General features: G+C 37.4%; 1 protein-coding gene across 2 annotated transcripts in view; it reads left to right on the top strand.

Moving 5' to 3' along the window:
• The window catches only part of PDS5A (PDS5 cohesin associated factor A), a 136578-nt gene that overhangs the window by 106732 nt on the left and 10917 nt on the right, over positions 1–18929 (top strand). For both annotated transcript variants that reach the window (XM_025887114.2, XM_025887115.2), the window contains exons 27-31: positions 10891–11023; positions 11588–11707; positions 13606–13668; positions 14620–14765; positions 16252–16360. In XM_025887114.2, the coding sequence (XP_025742899.1) occupies positions 10891–11023; positions 11588–11707; positions 13606–13668; positions 14620–14765; positions 16252–16360 (571 nt within the window). The remainder of the gene's footprint in view (positions 1–10890; positions 11024–11587; positions 11708–13605; positions 13669–14619; positions 14766–16251; positions 16361–18929) is intronic.

Below are 18929 nucleotides of genomic sequence, written 5' to 3'. Positions count from 1 at the left end.
GTTGCACTGAGGGAGACGAGGTGGGACAGTTCACGCCTAGTAGCCAACGGCAACCACATTGATTGTCTTGCCTCTGACCTCCAAGAAACTTTAAAGCGGTATTTACTTTCTGTCCTGTTGTTATGATTTTGCTTTGCACTCTTAAATTAGTACCTTCAGCTTGTATTTAAAATTATCATGAGGTTGCCTGGGTGGCTAAGTTGGTTAAACTTCTGCCTTTGGCTCAGGTCGTGATCTGTCCTGGGATCGAACCCCACATCAGGCTCCCTACTCAGTGGGGAGTCTGCTTCTTGCTCTCACTCTCCCTCTGTGCCCTTGCTCTCTCTTTCTCTCTCTCTCTCTCAAATAAATAAAATCTTTAAAAAAATAAAGCATTATGATTTTTGTATGTGTGACATTAAACCTTGTTCCTGTTCTAATTTAAGATTGTAATCAACATTTATCTCTACCTCCTACAGCTTTCATCACTGAAAATGTGTCAGTATCGTAATTGGAAGAGATATTATATCTTGTCCAACATTACTGTTAAGCATTGACCTGTTGAGCTCCTTATATTTTGAAGGCTTGTCATTTCATTGTTGTTGCTTCCAATACATCATTCCAGTAATACTGTCTATTTCAAATGCTTGGAAATAAGTCTACGTTTAAAAAAAATTTTTTTAGGGCTTTTAGTTGATCTATACTTTAAGAAGCCACATAATTAGGTTCTAGTCCCAGCTGCATAACTAAAAACTTCTCTGGCCCTCAATTGCCTTACCCATAAAATGCAAGAGATAAAATAATTCCCAAAATGTCTTCCAATTCTTATTTTTGTTTATCTTGTAAATGTTTACATTTATATTTACAATTTTTTTCTTTAAAAACTTTTAGTTTGGCATTTCCCAGAAAGCACTTCCATAAAATAAAACACAAGTTCTATGTTAGAGGATTTTAGCATATTTCAGTTGCAAAGCAGTCACGTGGAAGAAGGATTAGACTTAAGAGAGATAACTATGATGTGGGAAGAAGAGTACTGACGTACAGGAAGTAATTGGAGTTAGAATTGAAATCACTGGCACATGTTTTTTGTTCTGTCTAGCATGCAACATTTTTTAGGATCTTTAAACAATTACTTTAATTAGCATGTAATTTGAAGTGTTAAATAATATGTTTTTCAAACTTTTTTAACTTTGTGGTAATTATTAACTTATTGTGTCACTATTTGCTTTGGCTATTCAAAGTCTTTTATGGTTTCATATAAATTTTAGAATTATTTCTTCTAGTTCTGTGAAAAATGCCATTGGTAAGGATTGCATTGAATCTGTAGGTTGCTTTGAAATAATATGGACCTTTTAACAGTATTCTTTCAGTCCATGAACATGGAATATCTTTCTATTTATTTGTGACTTTTCAATATCTTTCATTAGTGCCTTACAGTTTTTGATATATAAATCTTTTACCTCCTTGGCTAAGTATATTCCTAGGTGTTATTCTTTTTGATGCACTTATAAATGGGAATGTTTTCATAATTTCTCTTTCTGATAATTATTAGTGTAAAATATACAACAGATTTTTGTGTATTGATTTTGTACTCTGCAACTTTATTGGATTTGTTTATTCTAACAGTTTTTTGATGGAGTCTCGGATTTTTTGTGTATAATATCTCATCTGCAACTAGTGACAGTTTTACTTCTTCCTTTCCAGTTTGGATGCCTTTTATTTCTTTTTCTTGCCTAATTGTTCTGGCTAGGACTTCCAGTACTTTGTTGAATAAAAGTGGTGAAGAGTGGACATCCTTGTCTTTTGTATGTTCCCTCTATACCCACTTCGTTGAGAGTTTTTATCGTAAATGGATGTTGAATTTTGTCATTTACTTTTTCTGCATCTGTTGATCATGATTTTTATCCTTCATTTTATTAATGTGGTATACCACATTGATTCATTTGTGGATGCTGAGCCATGCTTCCATCCCTGGAATAAATTCCACTCAGTCATGGTATATGATCCATTAATGTATTGTTGAACTCAGTTCGCTAACATTCTTTTGAGGATTTTTGCATCTATGTTCATCAGAGATATTGGCCTCTAGTTTTTCTTTTTTGTGGCATTCTTGTCTGGTTTTGGTATCAGGGTAGTGCTGGCCTTGTAAAATGATTTTGGAAGTCTCCTCTTCTCTTTTCTGGATGAATTTGAGAAGAATCAGTATTAATTCTTCCTTGAATGTTGGTAGAATTCACCAAGGAAGCCATATGGTCCTAGACTTTTGTTTGTTGGGCGGTTTTCTATTACTAATTCAATCTCCTTACTAGTAATTGGTCTTTCAGATTTTCTATTTCTAGGAATTTATCCCTTTCTTCTAAGTTGTTCAGTTTGTTAGCATATAATTTTTCATAGTATTCTGTTATCATCCTTTGTATTTCTGTAGTATTAGTCATAATCTCTCCTCTTTCGTTTCTGATTTTTGAGTCCTTTTTTCTTGGTCAGTCTAGCTAAAGGTTTGTCGATTTTATCTTTTCAAAGAAACAGCTCTTAGTCTCATCAGTATTTTCTCCTATTGCCATTTTTAGTCTATTTCACTTATTTCTGCTCTAAATTTTGTTATTTCCTTACTTCTACTGACTTTGGGCTTCATTTGTTCTTTTTTTCTCCTAGTTCTATGTGGTGTAAAATTAGTTTGTTTCTGGAGATCGGCATTTATCACTATGAACTTCACTGTTAGAACTTACCATGTTTGATGCTTTTGCTGTATCCCATAAATTTTGGAATGTTGCATTTCCATTTTTGTTTGTCTCTAGCTATATCCTTTATTTCTCTTTTGATTTTTCCTTTGACCCATTGATTGTTCAGTAGCATGTTGTTGAATCTCTACATATTTGCTAATTTTTCATTGTTCTTTGTGTAATTTCTGATTTCATACCATTATAGTCGGAAAAGATGCTTGATGTTATTTCAATCTTAAATCCATTAAGACTTGTTTTATGGCCTAACATATGATCTGTCTTGGAAAACGTTCCATGTGCACTTAAGAAAAATGCGTATTTGTTGTTTTTGTATGGAATGTTCTGTAAATATCTCTTAAGTCCATCTGATCTAATATGTTGTTTAAGACCAGTGTTTTCTTCTTGGTTTTTCTGTCTGGATGATTTGTTCATTTAACTAATTGGGGTATTAGAGTCCCCATATATCATAAATTATAATAATTATATAAATACTGGGTGCCTGGGTGGCTCAGTCGTTAAGTGTCTGCCTTCGGCTCAGGTCATGATCCCAGCGTCCTGGGATCAAGTCCTGCATCGGGCTCCCTGCTCGGCAGGAAGCCTGCTTCTCCCTCGCGCACTCCCCCTGCTTGTGTTCCTGCTCTCGCTGTCTCTGTCTCTGTCAAATAAATAAATAAAATCTTTAAAAAATAATAATAATTATATAAATACTATTGTATTTCTCCTTTTAGGTCTGTTAATATTTGCTTTATATATTTAGGTGCTCCTATGTTGGGTGCATAAATATTTACAAAGGTTATATCTACTACTTTGTTGACCCCTTTTTCATTATGTAACATATCTTTTTTGTGTATTATTACAGTCGTTGTTTTAAAATGTATTTTGTTGGGGCACCTGGGTGGCTCAGTCATTAAGCGTCTGCCTTCGGCTCAGGTCATGATCCCAGGGTCCTGGGATCGAGCCCTGCATCCGGCTCCCTGCTCGGCAGGAAGCCAGCTTCTCCTTCTCCCACTCCCCCTGCTTGTGTTCCCTCTCTTGCTCGCTCTCTCTCTGTCAAATAAATAAATAAAAATCTTTTTAAAAATAAATAAATAAATAAATAAAATAAAATAAAATGTATTTTGTCTGGGCCCCTGGGTGGCTCAGTTGGTTAAGCACCTGCCTTCAGCTCACATCATGATCCTGGAGTCCCAGGATGGAGTCCCTCATCAGGCTCCTTGCTTAGTGGGGAGTCTTGCTTCTCCCTCTGATCCTCCCTACTCATGCTGTCTCTCTCTCATTCTTTCTCTCAAATAAATAAAATCTTTTTTTAAAAAAAAAGTGTATTTTGATACAAGTGTAGCTACTAAAGCTTTATTTTGGTTTCCATTTGCATGTAATATCTTTTTCCATCTCTTCACTTTCACTGGGTGTGCCTCTTGTAGGCAGCCTATAGATGAGTCTTGTTTTTTTAAATCCATCCAGCGGTTCTGTGTTTTTGATTAAAGAATTTAATCCATTTACATTCAAGGTAATTATTGATAGGTATGTGCTTGCCATTTTGTTAATTGTTTTGTGGCTGTTTTTGTAGTTCTTTCCTGTTCCTTTCTTCTTTTGCTTACTTTTTATGTGGCTTAATGACTTTCTTTAGTGATATGCTTATATTCCTTTCTCTTTATCTTTTGTGTATTTACTATAGGTTTTTATTTCATGGTTACCATGATGCTTACATATAACAACTTAAAGCAGTCTGTTTTAAGTTGATAACAACTTAAGTTTGATCCCATTCTAAATCTCAACTTTTTTTTTTAAGATTTTATTTATTTGACAGAGAGAGACATAGTGAGAGAGGGAACACAAGCAAGGGGAGTGGGAGAGGGAAAGCAGGCTTCACACGGAGCAGGGAGCCCAATGCAGGGCTCGATCCCAGGACCCTGGTATCATGACCTGAGCTGAAGGCAGACACTTAACGACTGAGCCACCCAGGCGCCCCTAAATCTCAATGTTTTTTTTTTTTAATTAGGACATGCTATTTTTTATTTTATTTATTTCTTAAAGATTTTATTTATTTATTTGACAGAGAGAGACACAGTGAGAGAGGGAACACAAGCAGGGGGAGTGGTAGAGGGAGAAGCAGGTTTCCTGCTGAACAGGGAGCCCGATGTGGGGCTCGATCCCAGGACCCCGGGATCATGACCTGAGTCAAAGGCAGACGCCTAACAACTGAGCCACTCAGGTGCCCCAAGATTTTATTTATTTGAGAGTGGACGAGAGAAGGAGCCAGGGGGAGGGAGAAGCAGACTCCCCGCTGAGCAGGGATCCCAATATGGGGCTTCATCCTGGGGCTTGGGGATCATGAACTGAGCCAAAGGCAGACACTTGACTGAGCCACCCAGGTGCCCCTAAATCTCAACGTTTTAACTCTCCTCCCCACATTTTATGTTTTTGATGTTACATTTTGAATCTTTTTTTTTTAAGATTTTATTTATTTATTTGACAGAGACACAGCAAGAAAGGGAACACAAGCAGGGGGAGGGGGAGTGGGAGAGGGAGAAGCAGGCTCCCCGCTGAGCAGGGAGCCCGATGCGGGGCTCGATCCCAGGACCCTGGGGATCATGACCTGAGCCGAAGGCAGACACTTAACTACTGAGCCACCCAGGTGCCCCACATTTTGAATCTTTTTATCTTGTATATCCCTTAACTAATTATTGAATCATAGTTATTTTTACTATTTTTGTCTTTTAACCTTCATACTAGCTTTATAAGTAATTCACTACCTTCACCATACTATATATTTACCTTTCCAGTGATACTATTTCACATGTGTTATTGTTACTAATTAGGGCCCTTTCTTTTCTGCTTAAAGAAGCCCCTTTGACATTTCTTTGACAACCAGTTTAGTGGTGATGAACTCCTTTAGCTTTTACTTTTCTGAAAAACTCTTTCTCTCTCCTTCCATTCTGAAAGATAATCTTGACAGGTAAAATATCCTTGGTGGTTTGTTTTTTTTTTCCCCAGCATTTTGAATATATTGTGCCACTCCCTCTTAGCCTGCAAAGTTTGTACTGAACAGTCTGTTAGATAGTCTTATGGGGATTCCCTTGTATGTAACTTTTTTTTTTCTCTTGTTGCTTATAATACTTCCTGTCTTTTAACTTTTGACGTTTTAATTGTAACGTGTCTTGGTGTAGGTCCCTTTGGGTTCGTATGTTTTGGATCTCCCTGGGTTTGCTGGATCTGGTGTCTGTTTCCATCCCTGTGTTCAGGAAGTTTTCAGCCATATTTCTTCAAATAAAATTTCTGCCTCTTTTTTCCTCTTCTGGAAGCTCTGCAATTCAAATATTAGTCCATTTGATAACCTTTAATTTTCTGAAGCTATTTTCACTTTTTATTTCATTTATTTATTTATTTGCTGCTTTTATTGAGGCTGACTGATCCTTACTTTCTGTTTTATATCTAGTCTGCTGTTGAACCCTTTTATTGTGTTTTTCAGTTCCATTATTCTTCAGCTCTGTGATTTCTGTTTGGTACTTTGTTAAATTTCATCCCTGTTGAAGTTCTCACTCTGTTCATCCAGTCTCCTCCCCAGTCTGGTGAGCATTTTATGACCATTACTTTGAACTCTTAATAAATTTACTTATCTTCCTTTCATTAAGGCCTTTTTATGAGGTGTTATCTTATCCTTTCATTTGGAACATATCCTTCTGTTTCTTCCTTTTGCTTGACCCTCTGAATTGGTTTCTGTACAGGAGATGATGTTTCATCCCCTTTTCCAGTCTTGAAGGAGTGACCTTGGGGAGGAGTTGAACCTTTTCATTCAGCATTACCCAGCTCTTGGTCATCTCTCAAAACTGAGTTTATCCAAGTAACCTGTTATATTTTTAATAGCTCCCAGTAGTTAAGGATGTGCCAAGAGCTGTCAGTGTTCCCTAATGGAGGATCTCTGCACCTAGATTCAGACTGACTGGAAACCAAACCTTCAGGCAGCTGCTTTTAAAAGTACGCAGATATATACAGTCCTGAGGGGCCAGGAGCAGAAGCCTCCCTGACCACCAGAGCCAGGCATCCTGAGGGGTGTCCCCTAGGTGGCATTCACAAGAACTGGGGTTCCAGATGAGTATATGAGCTCCTTTCCGGGAGACACCAACAAGCTGGGGAAAGACTGAGAGCACCAAGATGGCATCTGTAGCCTTTGTTCCTTGAGGAAGCACCATAGGCCACTAAATGCGTGGCAAACCTAAGTCCTGCCCTTAGTCCAAAGCTCCAGGACGAAGTGGCCTATTGACAGGAAAAACTGAAGGGATGCCTCAGTCTGCTGTCTGTGCAGTGCCCTGAGGGTAGTAGCCTGCCAACAACTGCCCCTCCGATTACCACAGTCCCTTGGGACCCTGGAATGCAAGCCCCTCCAGCCACCACAGCCAGGTGACTTGAGGGGTGCCCCCTGAGCATCAGGCACTGGACTCAAAGCTCCCTTCCAGGAGAACTGGCACTCCGGAGCATGGCAGAGGGTGAGCGTGAAGACAGCACCTGCCCTCCAAGGTCTCTGGGAAGGATTTTAGTCAGCCTCTAGATGATTGTTTTACTTAGAAGCCTGCATCTCAGGCCGCAGTTATGATGATTAGTTAATAGGCCTACTTCACAGAAAAACCAGGGTCCTGGGTCAGTTGCCTCTTGCTGTGCCTGGGAGGGGTGGTAGCTGGTAGCTCTTTAGGCATTTTTTGCACATTGGTTACAGTCCTTTGGGACCCAGGAACATTCGCCCCACTGGCCACCAGTGTCAAGTGATGTAGAAGTGTCCCTTGGCGGCAGTCACAAAAACTGGAGCACCAGGGAGGGTTCTGAATTCCTTTCTAGGTGATTATTATTGTGGTCCCATGTGACCAGAAATACAAGCTCCTCTGTTCTCCAGAGCTAGGTGTTCAAGAGATGTCCCTCTGGGCAGCACCCACAAAAATCAGGGCACCAGACATGTGTAAAGGTTCCCTTCTGGGAGCTACTCATCCTCTGGAGCACAGCAAAGGGAGAATGCAAAGACGGCACTCCCCAGTCTCCATCCCTAGGGAATGTTCCAGCAGGCTCCTAGATGTGTAAGTTGAATTAGATGCCTGCCCCCCAGGTGAAGGTTTTAAGCAGGTTATTTAAGCTGCTTCTGAGCTGGGCCCTGGGGCAGGTCAGCTCCAGCACACAGAGCCTTTAAGAGTCATTTCTCAGATTGCTAGATTTGTGGGTCCCACTGTGGGACATTTCGGGGATTCATCTCTGAAGTTCCTGTCTTAGAAGTTGGGGTGACCAGTGTGGGGTTTGAACCTTTCATTCCTCAGGAAAAAGGTCGGTCCAGGTATTTTGGGTTTCCTCCCAGTTGTGGGTCACAGCACCTGGGGTGGGGTTCATGGTGAGATTGTGTCCCAGCCTCTCCTGCCCACTTTGATGTGTTTTTTTTTTTCTTGTTTGCCTAATGTGTAGTCATCACTCAGTCAGCATTTAGGTTTTTTAAGAGGAAATTGGGTCCATATGTAGCTGTAGATGTGGTATGTTCCTGAGAGAAGGTGAGCTTGGGGTCTTATTACATCACCATCTTGAATCAGACCAAGTTCTCGGTTTCTTACTGATCTTCTGTCTGGCGTGCGTTTCTATCCATTACTGAAAATAAGGTATTGAAGGGGTACCTGGGTTGCTCAGTTGGTTAAGCGTCCAACTCTTGGTTTTGGCCCAGGTCATGATCTCGGGGTTGTGGCATCGAGCCCTGCATCAGTCTCCATGCTCAGGGGGGAGTCTGCTTGAAGATGTCTCTCTCTGCCCCTCCCCCCATTTGTGCTCACTCTCACGCTTTCTCTCTCTCTCTCTGAAATAAATACCTACATCTTTAAAAAAAAAGAAAATAAGGTATTGACATTTCTGATTATTACTGCAGAATCATCTATTTCTCTTCAATTCTCTCAATTTTTGCTTCATGTAATTTTGGGGCTCTGTTAGGTTTGTATGTCTTTATGATAGTAGTATCTTCTTGCTGAACTGAACCTTTTATCAGTGTAGTACTTCTGGATCTCTTACAATCTTTTTTTTACCTTAAATCTATTTCTGATCATAAAATAGCTACCAGCCCTCTTTTGGTTATCATTTGCATGAAATATATGTATTTTTTTATCCTTTTACTTTAAGATGCTTTGTGGTTTTACACCGAAGTAAATCTCTTGTAGACAGACATAGGTGGATCTTTTTTTTTCCTCTCCTCTTTTTCCATTTTGATCTCTGCCTTTTAATTGGGGGCTTTTAATCTGTTTTCATTTGAAGTAATTACCGGTAAAGAGTTATTTCTGCCATATAGCTATTTGTTTTCTCTGTCTTATATATGTTGTTACTTAATTTCCTTCATTACCACTTCTCTTTTTGTATTTACTTGTTTTTTGTAGTGAACCTTTTTGATTCCCTTTTCTGTGTATTTTTAGTTATTTTCTTAGAGATTACAACTCCTAACAACCTAGATTGAATAATAGCAGCTTAGTTTCAATAGTATACAAACACTTTGTCCTATACAACTCTACCCCTCTCCCTTTCGTATTGATATTGTGATAGAAATTATATCTTTTTACATTATTTCCATTTACATAGATGTAATTATTACGCATTTGCCTTTAAAGTCTTTATGTAAAAATAGTTAAAATTGAAAGTACAGTAATGCTGGCTTTTTTTTTTTTAAGATTTTATTTATTTGACAGAGAGAGATAGCGAGAGCAGGAACACAAGCAGGGGGAGTGGGAGAGGGAGAAGCAGGCCTCCCGCCGAGCAGGGAGCCCGATGCGGGGCTCAATCCCAGGTCCCTGGGATCATGACCTGAGCCGAAGGCAGACGCTTAACGACTGAGCCACCCAGGAGCCCCGTAATGCTGGCTTTTGTATTTACTTAATGTGGTTACCCTTTACTATTTGCTAGTGTTCTTTATTTCTTCTTACGGTTTTAAGTTACAATCTAGTGTCCTTTTATTTCAGCTTGAAGGACTCACTTTAATAGTTCTTTTAAAACAGGTCTGCTAAAAATGAACACCATTAACCTAGTGCTAAATTTCCCCCTTACAGTAGTCCCTCAAAACATTTACATAGAGTATAGACTAAGAAGTACGCATACATTATCATCAAATTTTTTCTCCCCTATTGATGCAGTAAATCAGTAAGTCCCATGGCTGCCTGAGAATCATCCTGGGAACTTATTACAAACAGGCCTTACCCTAGGTTTGTTGATTTCGGTTCCCCAAGGATTCTAATGTTCATCCTGATTTGGGATTCACTTTTACTGTAGAAATTCAGGTATCCCCTTCAGATACTTCATGTATTAAATGAGTATACAGTATAAGTGGAAAAGCAAAAATAGTTTGAGTTGTGACTGCTTAGCTGAATGACTGGTTACTGTGCACATGCAATTTGGAGTCATGTCACAGCAGAATTCCATGCAAATCCTAGACCTGCATAGTTTGCAAATAGTCAAAAGAAGAAAGGCTTTGCTGCCTGCTGGTTTCCTCATCATTGCTGGGCAGTGATACATGTCAAATCATCTAAATGTCTATTGAATACCTACAGAATGAATCTTTACATGCCTCATGAAGCTGTCAGACTTTCTTGTATTAAGCTTTGTTTTCATTTTTAATATTTTATGGTTTAGGGCGCCTGGGTGGCTCAGTTGGTTAAGCGACTGCCTTCGGCTCAGGTCAGGATCCTGGAGTCCCGGGATCGAGTCCCATATCGGGCTCCCTGCTCAGCAGGAAGTCTGCTTCTCCCTCTGACCCTTTCCCCTCTCATGCTCTCTCTCTACCTCATTCTCTCTCTCAAATAAATAAAATCTTTAAAAAAAAAATATTTTAGGGCGCCTGGGTGGCTCAGTCGGTTAAGCGACTGCCTTCGGCTCAGGTCATGATCCTGGAGTCCCGGAATCGAGTCCCGCATCAGGCTCCCTGCTTGGCGGGGAGTCTGCTTCTCCCTCTGACCCTCCCCCCTCTCATGTGCTCCCTCTCTCTCTCTCTCTCTCATTCTCAGTCTCTCAAAATAAATAAATAAATCTTTAAAAAAATAAAAAATAAAAAATAAAAATACTTTATGGTTTAGTTTATATTTTACTCGTACTTTGTTATATCCAGACAACAGACCTTCCCAATAAGATGTGTAATCCATTAAGCAAAGCACCTACTTTTAGTCTCTTTTAATAGGCGAAAATGTTTATCATTTAGGTGCCTGTGGTTCATGCTTGAAGTTTTAATGACAAAGAATGAAAACAATAGCCATGCCTTTATGAAGAAGATGGCAGAGAACATCAAGTTAACAAAAGATGCCCAGTCTCCAGATGAATCCAAGACAAATGAAGTAAGATATGTGTTAGGCCAGTGTGTATTAAGATAATTACAGGAGAAAATATTACAGTCCTTGTCCCACTTATTTTTCCTATTACATAATAAATTAGATTACAGAATGTTCATAAAAATACATATTTATGGTCAGTTTTATTGTATTATAATTGAATTCTATTACTGGAGGAATGTTTATTACCCTGAAAAGGACATTAAAACTTCTACAGAGCAGGGGGATAAGAACTAATAAAATTTACTACTCTGCTGTCCTACAAATCTTTAATAAGTTACAGACAAGTAGATATTCCTTTTTGTATGTTTCCCTTGGTTTGGTTTATTTGTTTTTAATGTATACTCGACATTCATGTTAATTAGGTAAAGGGTTTTTTTTGTTTGTTTTTTGTTTTTACCAGGAGGCTACATAAGAAGAAATGCAAACACAGATGTGAAATGTTCAAGGAATAAATAATACCCACATATCCCTCTTTTGATTTCATTTTATACATTTGGTAGAATTGGTACTTGCGGTTATTTTGTGCTACTGAAAGTTATATATGATCTTTCTCTCTTTCCTCCTTAGAAACTTTATACAGTATGTGATGTGGCTCTGTGTGTTATAAATAGTAAAAGTGCTTTGTGCAATGCAGATTCACCAAAGGATCCAGTCCTTCCACTGAAATTTTTTACACAACCTGAAAAGGTAATTTTTTTCTCTTCATTGTTCCACCACACTAAACTAATTTAAATTTCAGTTACCATCAACCCTAGTGGCAAATAGTGGATTTTCTTGACTACAGAGTAAGAAACAGCTCTTTGTATTTATATCAAGGAATGGGAGATTGTCTTCCAAAGCCCTGAACAAATATTCTCACCTTACAGAGTAGGAGGATGCAAATCAAGCTTTATGGTGGTATTCTTGCGTGAGCTATTCCTTCTGGATATTTCTAGTATTTAAGAGGAGTTTTCAGATTTCTTAAATTGCTTAAATCTCACTTTATTAAAACACTATATTTTATGAGGCAAGAAATAAAATGTTTGGTACAGTGTAAATATAAATATATATATATATAAATGAAATAAAATGTTAGAATTAACAGAATTGGGTCTCGGCAAGTGATGTATTCTAATCAGCAGCTTCTAAGTTCAGGGACTTCAGACAAGTTAACTCTTCTAAGCCTCAATTTCTGTCTCTCTAAAATGCAGGTGATAATACCTATGAACAATTATTAATACTTGTCTATAATTTTATGAGTTTGTCACATAATAAGCATTCAGTAAATGGTCGTAATAATTAATACATCATTTATTCTATCAGCAAATTAAGTTTTCCATCTAAGTAAATTTTCCAGCTAACTAAAGCTCTTTGTTTTTCCAACTAATCGAAATTTAAAAACTTTTTTTAGAAAAAAGTTTTCTATTTATTTACTGCTTTAAGGAAGTATTTGGAAGTTTAACCTTCCTGTGCTTTGTTTAGAAAACAGGATCCTAATTTTTTTTTTTTTTTAATTAAGTAGGCTCCATGCCCAGCGTGGGGCTTGAACTCAGGACTCGAGTCAGGAGTCACATGCTCTACCAACTGAGCCAGCCAGGTGCCCCCAGAGTCCTAAGTATTTTTAATTGGAAAAAATAACGTCATTTAAAAGTTTTTATACATTTTCAAACCTTAAGACATGCTTCAGAATATTCAGGGTAATACCCTCCCTTAGAGTATTTTACAGAAGAACATAAGTGAGATCACTTAAAAAATTAATAAACTTCTTGGTCATAGTGAATCACTTTAGTTATGTGACACCATTATAGTTTATATGTGTGCTATTCCCGGATATTTAACAGAAGCATCAAAGGATTCTTAAGTTTCATATAGATAAAACTTTCAAGAAAGTACCATCAGTGTCCACATTAGGTTTAATTCATTTATTAACTAGTAAACATCACTGCCGCCAAAGAACATTATAATTCACTTAATTATATTTTGGCAGTGTATTTACATGCCAAATGTAAATTTGATTTGGACAGTCTTCTTATGGTTCTAAGAAACAATATTTTTTTTTTTAAGATTTTATTTATGTGAGAGAGAGAGAATGAGAGAGAGAGAGCACGAGAGGGAAGAGGGTCAGAGGGAGAAGCAGACTCCCTGCTGAGCAGGGAGCCCGATGTGGGACCAGTATTTTTAATTAAAGTGATAATTTTTTTTTCAATGAGGGTAATTTTCTTGAGATCCAGTGTGGAGTTACTTTAGTGAATATTAAGTGCTTAATATATGTACTGTACCATTTTGGATGCTTTGGGATCCTAGATGAAGTTAAATTTTACAATAGAGTAGAGAACAATCTGGAGACTATTTGCCCTGAATTATATGAAAAAAATAGGAATGTGTTTTATTTAAAATGTGATTTAAGTAATTGAGCTCTGGTATTTGCCAAGTCTTATGTGCCATTGAGTTAAAGCTAGACTTAATGACATGGTTCATTAAATATGCTTTATTTGAGGAATTAATATGTATGCTGGCCCAAATGTAATTGTTATCATAAGGCACAGTGCCTGAAGAGTCTTATTTGGACAATAAAAATACACATGTTCACTTTGTTTGTTTTGTAGGATTTCTGTAATGACAAGAGTTATATTTCAGAAGAGACTAGAGTACTTCTGTTAACAGGAAAGGTATTGTGTACTAGATAATTTGGAAATCTTCATCTCATGTGTACTTTACTTCTGCTGTTCTTAGAAATAACTTTTAAAAGCCCCATGGATTTTATAGTTACTGATTCTTAAAGACCGTATTGTGGATTGTAGCATCTAAAGCATTTGTTCGCTCAGGCTTTTTTCTGCCATAAGTGACTCTTGAATTACGACCATGTGTTCTCATCAGTATTAGTAGGCTTCAAGTTACTGATAATACACAAAGCAGATTTTCTTGAAAAATGGTATAATAAATTTAGATATGCAGATTTTAAAAAAAATAATTTTAAAGTATTGAGCTAGATAATTTATATTCTGTGAAAGTAACATGACACCTAAAAGAACAAAAGAAATTTAATTTTTGATAAAAACTGTCTAAACTATTATATACATTTAATAGTTTATTTATAAGACATTTCATTATATATCTTACATATTTTGCTGTGTGTTTCAGGGGCACTTTTTTTTTTATTTTTTATTGTTAATCACCATACATTACATCATTAGTTTTTAATATAGTGTTCCATGGTTCATTGTTTGTGCATAATACCAGTGCTCCATGCAGAATGTGCCCTCTTTAATACCCATCACCAGGCTAACCCATCCCCCCACCCCCTCCCCTCTAGAACCCTCAGTTTGTTTTTCAGAGTCCATCTTCTCTCATGGTTCATCTTCAGGGGCACTTTTTATGTTGATTGAGCAATAATAAATAAATACTACCAAGTTATTTTTAAGTAGAGGTAGTACTTATGACTTGTAACTGTATTCAGACAAACTCAATTTTGCAAAATTACCATTTCTAATAAGTTTAGAATTTAACTTTCTAAAGTAACAATTCCTTGGCTTAGGCTAAACAGTATCTTTTACATGTGTCTAAATTTATGTGAATTCCTTACAGTAAGGTGTAAAATAATATGCATATGTAATTTTTAGCCAAAACCTGCTGGAGTACTAGGTGCAGTAAACAAGCCTTTATCAGCAACGGGAAGGAAACCGTATGTTAGAAGCACTGGAGCTGAGACTGGAAGCAATATTAATGTAAATTCAGAGCTGAACCCTTCAACCGGAAATCGATCAAGGCAATTTTTTTTCTCCACTTGTTTTTGTTACTATCACTACTTGGTTCATCTTTTAATTTTTACCTAAGGCACTAGATCACAAACATAGACTTCAGGAAACATTTTGGCATAAAATAATAGCACTGAGTTTTAGTATAATTAATGATGGAAATTAAGAGTGCACAGTTACATTTTGAACCCATGTAACATTCTAAGTATGTAAAAAAGTAAATGGAACAAATTTAAAATTTTTTTTTCTTACGATTTTATTCATTTGAAAAAGAGAGAAAGACAAGTGTGAGAGCGAGGTCTCGATGGGGGGAAGGGTAGAGGAAGAAGCAGACTCCACACTGAGCAGAGAACCCGATGTGGGACTCGATCCCCAAAATCATGACCTGAGCTGAAGGCAGACGCTTAACCGACTGAGCCACCCAGGTGCCCCAAATTTAAGAATATCTAATATAATTAATTTTCATGGAAGTGTTTATATAAGAAAAATGAACACTTAGGAAAACTATGAATATAGAACTCTTAAATCGAATTTATATGCTTTTTGTTTAACTCAAATTAGTATAGCGTGAGTTAAGATGACACTGTTTTAACATTTCTACATACAAGAATATTCCATGTTTATTTTAACATGTCTTTACCATGTTAGCCACTGCATAAAAATTTCCACCTAACCCTACTCTTACCAACACTAAAATTTGAAGCTTTTAAAGATTTTATTCTTACTCATGAAATTTTAAGTATAAACTCAACTGGTGTTGTTATAAACACATTCTTAGCAGTAGAACCCCAAAGTATAAATTAACATGGAACATCTGTGGTTTACAGAAGTGGTGAGTCTCCAGCATCTCCCCTGTGACCTCTTCGTCCAGTCCCCTCCCTTACAGAGCATTAAGAACACAGACTGGAGGGGCACCTGGCTGGCTCAGTCAGAGGATGCGACTCTTGATCCTCGGGATTTTGAGTTCAAGCCCCATGTTGGGTGTAGAGATTACTTAAAAATAAAATCTTAAAACACACGCACACACACACACACACACATCTTACACACACACACACACACCTTAAAACACACACACACACACACACACACACACACACACACACACACACACACACACACACACACTAGAGACAACTGTACTATACACTATAATACATCTATCACTGTATTTTTACTTTGTTTTAGGGTTTCCTACCCCTAAGAGAAAGTCTTAAAATAGTTGTATGATTTTGTTTCTAGACAGCTAATGTTTCTGTATGGTGGTTTTAGGCAGTCATTTGTGTCTTACATTAGTAAGGTTAAAGGGAATCAGTAACATGATTTAATACAGCAGTGGTCTTATAACCACAGAAGATCTGAATCTTGCTAATGTTGCTTCAATTGGCTGGGCTTCTAAACTAGCCTAAGCTTCTGTTTCCTTATTGGTTAGTGAAAGGGTAGGCTGTCTGTCCATGTGGTGAAATAAAGAAGCTTTGGTTTATTTTTCTTCAACAGGGAACAGAGTTCAGAGGCAGTAGAAACTGGAGTTAGTGAAAATGAAGAGAACCCTGTGAGGATTATTTCTGTCACACCTGTAAAGAATATTGACCCGGTAAAGAATAAGGTAAATTTTTAAAATTTAACAAATGGAATTCTCCCAGAGATTATTACAGTTTCATGGTAGATGTTAAGAAACCCCCACTTGACAAGTTAATATATACTACATATTCTACATTTGTGTATACCACCTCTCACTATACTTACTGTGCTTCCACTGCCTACATCCACCCATTTCAAGAGTTGATGTAGCCACCTATAATAGTACCCTTCTCCCACACTACTACTCCCAAAACTTAAAGACTAGGAATTGAGAGTTTTTGAGATCTTACTTTCAAGTTTATTGACTCCTATAAGAGATGTATACACTGTTTTTTTTTCTATTTTTTAAAAGTTAAATTTATGAGTTAATCTTTTAAAATGTATTTGAGTTTCTGTGTAACAGCTACATTCTTTATTGTTGACCTTGTAATTATGGCACCCAATTTTAACAGTTTTGTGGCAGGAGAGAAACATTGGTAAGAATCAGACCCTGAATCCTGGCTCTGCCACTCATTGGCTGTGTGTTTACTTAGGGAGATTGCTGGGCTTCTCTGAGCTTCATTAAACTATAGAATGAGACTGGTAACTTACCTCAGTAGCAATGGTATGGAAATAACTATTACTTCTTTTCCTACAGAATCATATTCTCAACATATTTATCTTTTTATTGCCCACCATATATTTATAGTATTCATCAAATGTTTTAGGAATCACCCTCGGATACATAAAATACAAGACTGTACAGTTATTCCACAATAGCTGAACTATGCAAACTCATTATCTGAATTCAAACTGAATAGGTGATGATACATTTTTAGATCAGTCTCTTACTATTCAGCCTCTTGCTGTTTGTCATCTGAAGTTCAGTATGTCAGTAGATTCAAACAACAGGGAGCCCTCTCACTGTCAGAACTCTTGGAATTCAGAAACAATAGACTTGAATATTGTGGGGTTCTTGTATAGAATTAAACAGTTTTGACCTAAACAAACTTACATACAGAAATGCACATACTTAAATGTGTAGGAAGAGGTGGTACAGGGATAAAAAAGTTTTTTCTGGCACAAACAACTATAACTTTTCTAGCCTGTGATATAAAATTCTATGTAAGATATAAATTGAAGTTATATGTCAGTTATACTTTAATAATAGAAAAGATAAGTGTGATATTTAAATTGTAATTTTTGAGAAGCCAAAATGTTACTTTATGATTAATCTATAATAGTGTTCCAATAATCTATAATAGTGTTCCAAACCCTTACTTTAACTTTTTCACACTTCCAAAGAATTTTTTTAAGAATGTTTCTTTTTTTTTTTTTCCTTAAAGATTCCATTCATTTATTTGAGCACGAGCAGGGTGAGGGGCAGAGGGAGAAGCAGGCTCCCCAATGAGCAGGGACCCTGGGATCATGACCTGAGCCAAAGGCAGACGCTTAACCGACTGAGCCACCCAGGCGCCCCTCCAAAGAATGTTTTAACAAATTCACTATAGCCTTGAACACACAGGGGTTGTATTTTGACAAAACTTAGTCACTTCCCAGTCAGGTCTCCCATAAGTTGTCATTTCTTTCCAAAGTCGGCTAGGCTCAAGAAACTGTCTTGGTATACTAAAAGAAGATAAAGATCGAAGAGAGTGTTTCTCGCTAACCAATTTTTCGAAGAGATTAATGCGTAAACCAGTTTATTATGTGTATAAAAATTATCCAGCAAATTAGATATGGGCGTTTACAAATCAGGACATTCTTGGGACACCTGAGTGGCTCAGTCAGTTAAGTGTCCAACTCTTGATTTCAGCTCAGCTCAAGATCTCAGGGTTGTGCTGTTGAGCCCCACATTGGGCTCTGTGCTGGGTGTGGAACCTGCTTAAGATTCTCTCTCTCCCTTTTCTACTGCCCCTCCCCATCTCTTAAAAAAAAAAAAATCAGGACATTCTCTCTTGTTATTTACTCTGTGAGGGAAATCAAATTGTAATATGAAGGATGAGTAAGGGAGGTGGTTAAAAGAAGCAAGACATACCCCATGGATTCAGGCAAGCAGTGTTACCAGTGTTGTCCTGAAGGAGTCTTCTTTTTCTTCATACCTGTGGCTGACCAATGGGTTTCCTCTTTCATTTGTCTTTTAATGAGTTCTTTAAACATATGCACATGTACATAATACTCATAAATGTGTAAATACAGTCATGTGCATGATTTTTAATGCAGCTTTTGTTCCTTTTAAAAAGTAATCTGTATCGGAGTGCCTGAGTGGCTCAGTCGTTAAGCGTCTGCCTTCGGCTCAGGTCATGATCCCAGGGTCCTGGGATCAAGCCCCGCATCGGGCTCCCTGCTCAGCGGGGAGTCTGCTTCTCCCTCTCCCACTCCCCCTGCTTGTGTTCCTGCTTTCGCTGTGTCTCTCTCTGTCAAATAAATAAATAAAATCTTAAAAAAAAAAGTAATCTGTATTAATTTTTTTCTTGTCTTACATTTTCACGTGTATATACACATAAATATTTCCCTTCCCCTTTTTTGCCACTACAAACAATGTTGCATTAAAAATTAAATGTGCATCAAACATTTACTGGTGATTTTTTATTTCTACGGGCTTACTTTCTAGTAGT

This window comes from Callorhinus ursinus, unplaced genomic scaffold (genome assembly GCF_003265705.2).
Source record: "Callorhinus ursinus isolate GAN/ISIS: 27379988/994484 unplaced genomic scaffold, GSC_fseal_2.0 scaffold4, whole genome shotgun sequence".
NCBI lineage: Eukaryota > Metazoa > Chordata > Mammalia > Carnivora > Otariidae > Callorhinus > Callorhinus ursinus.
This window is presented reverse-complemented; position numbering and strand designations above follow the sequence as displayed.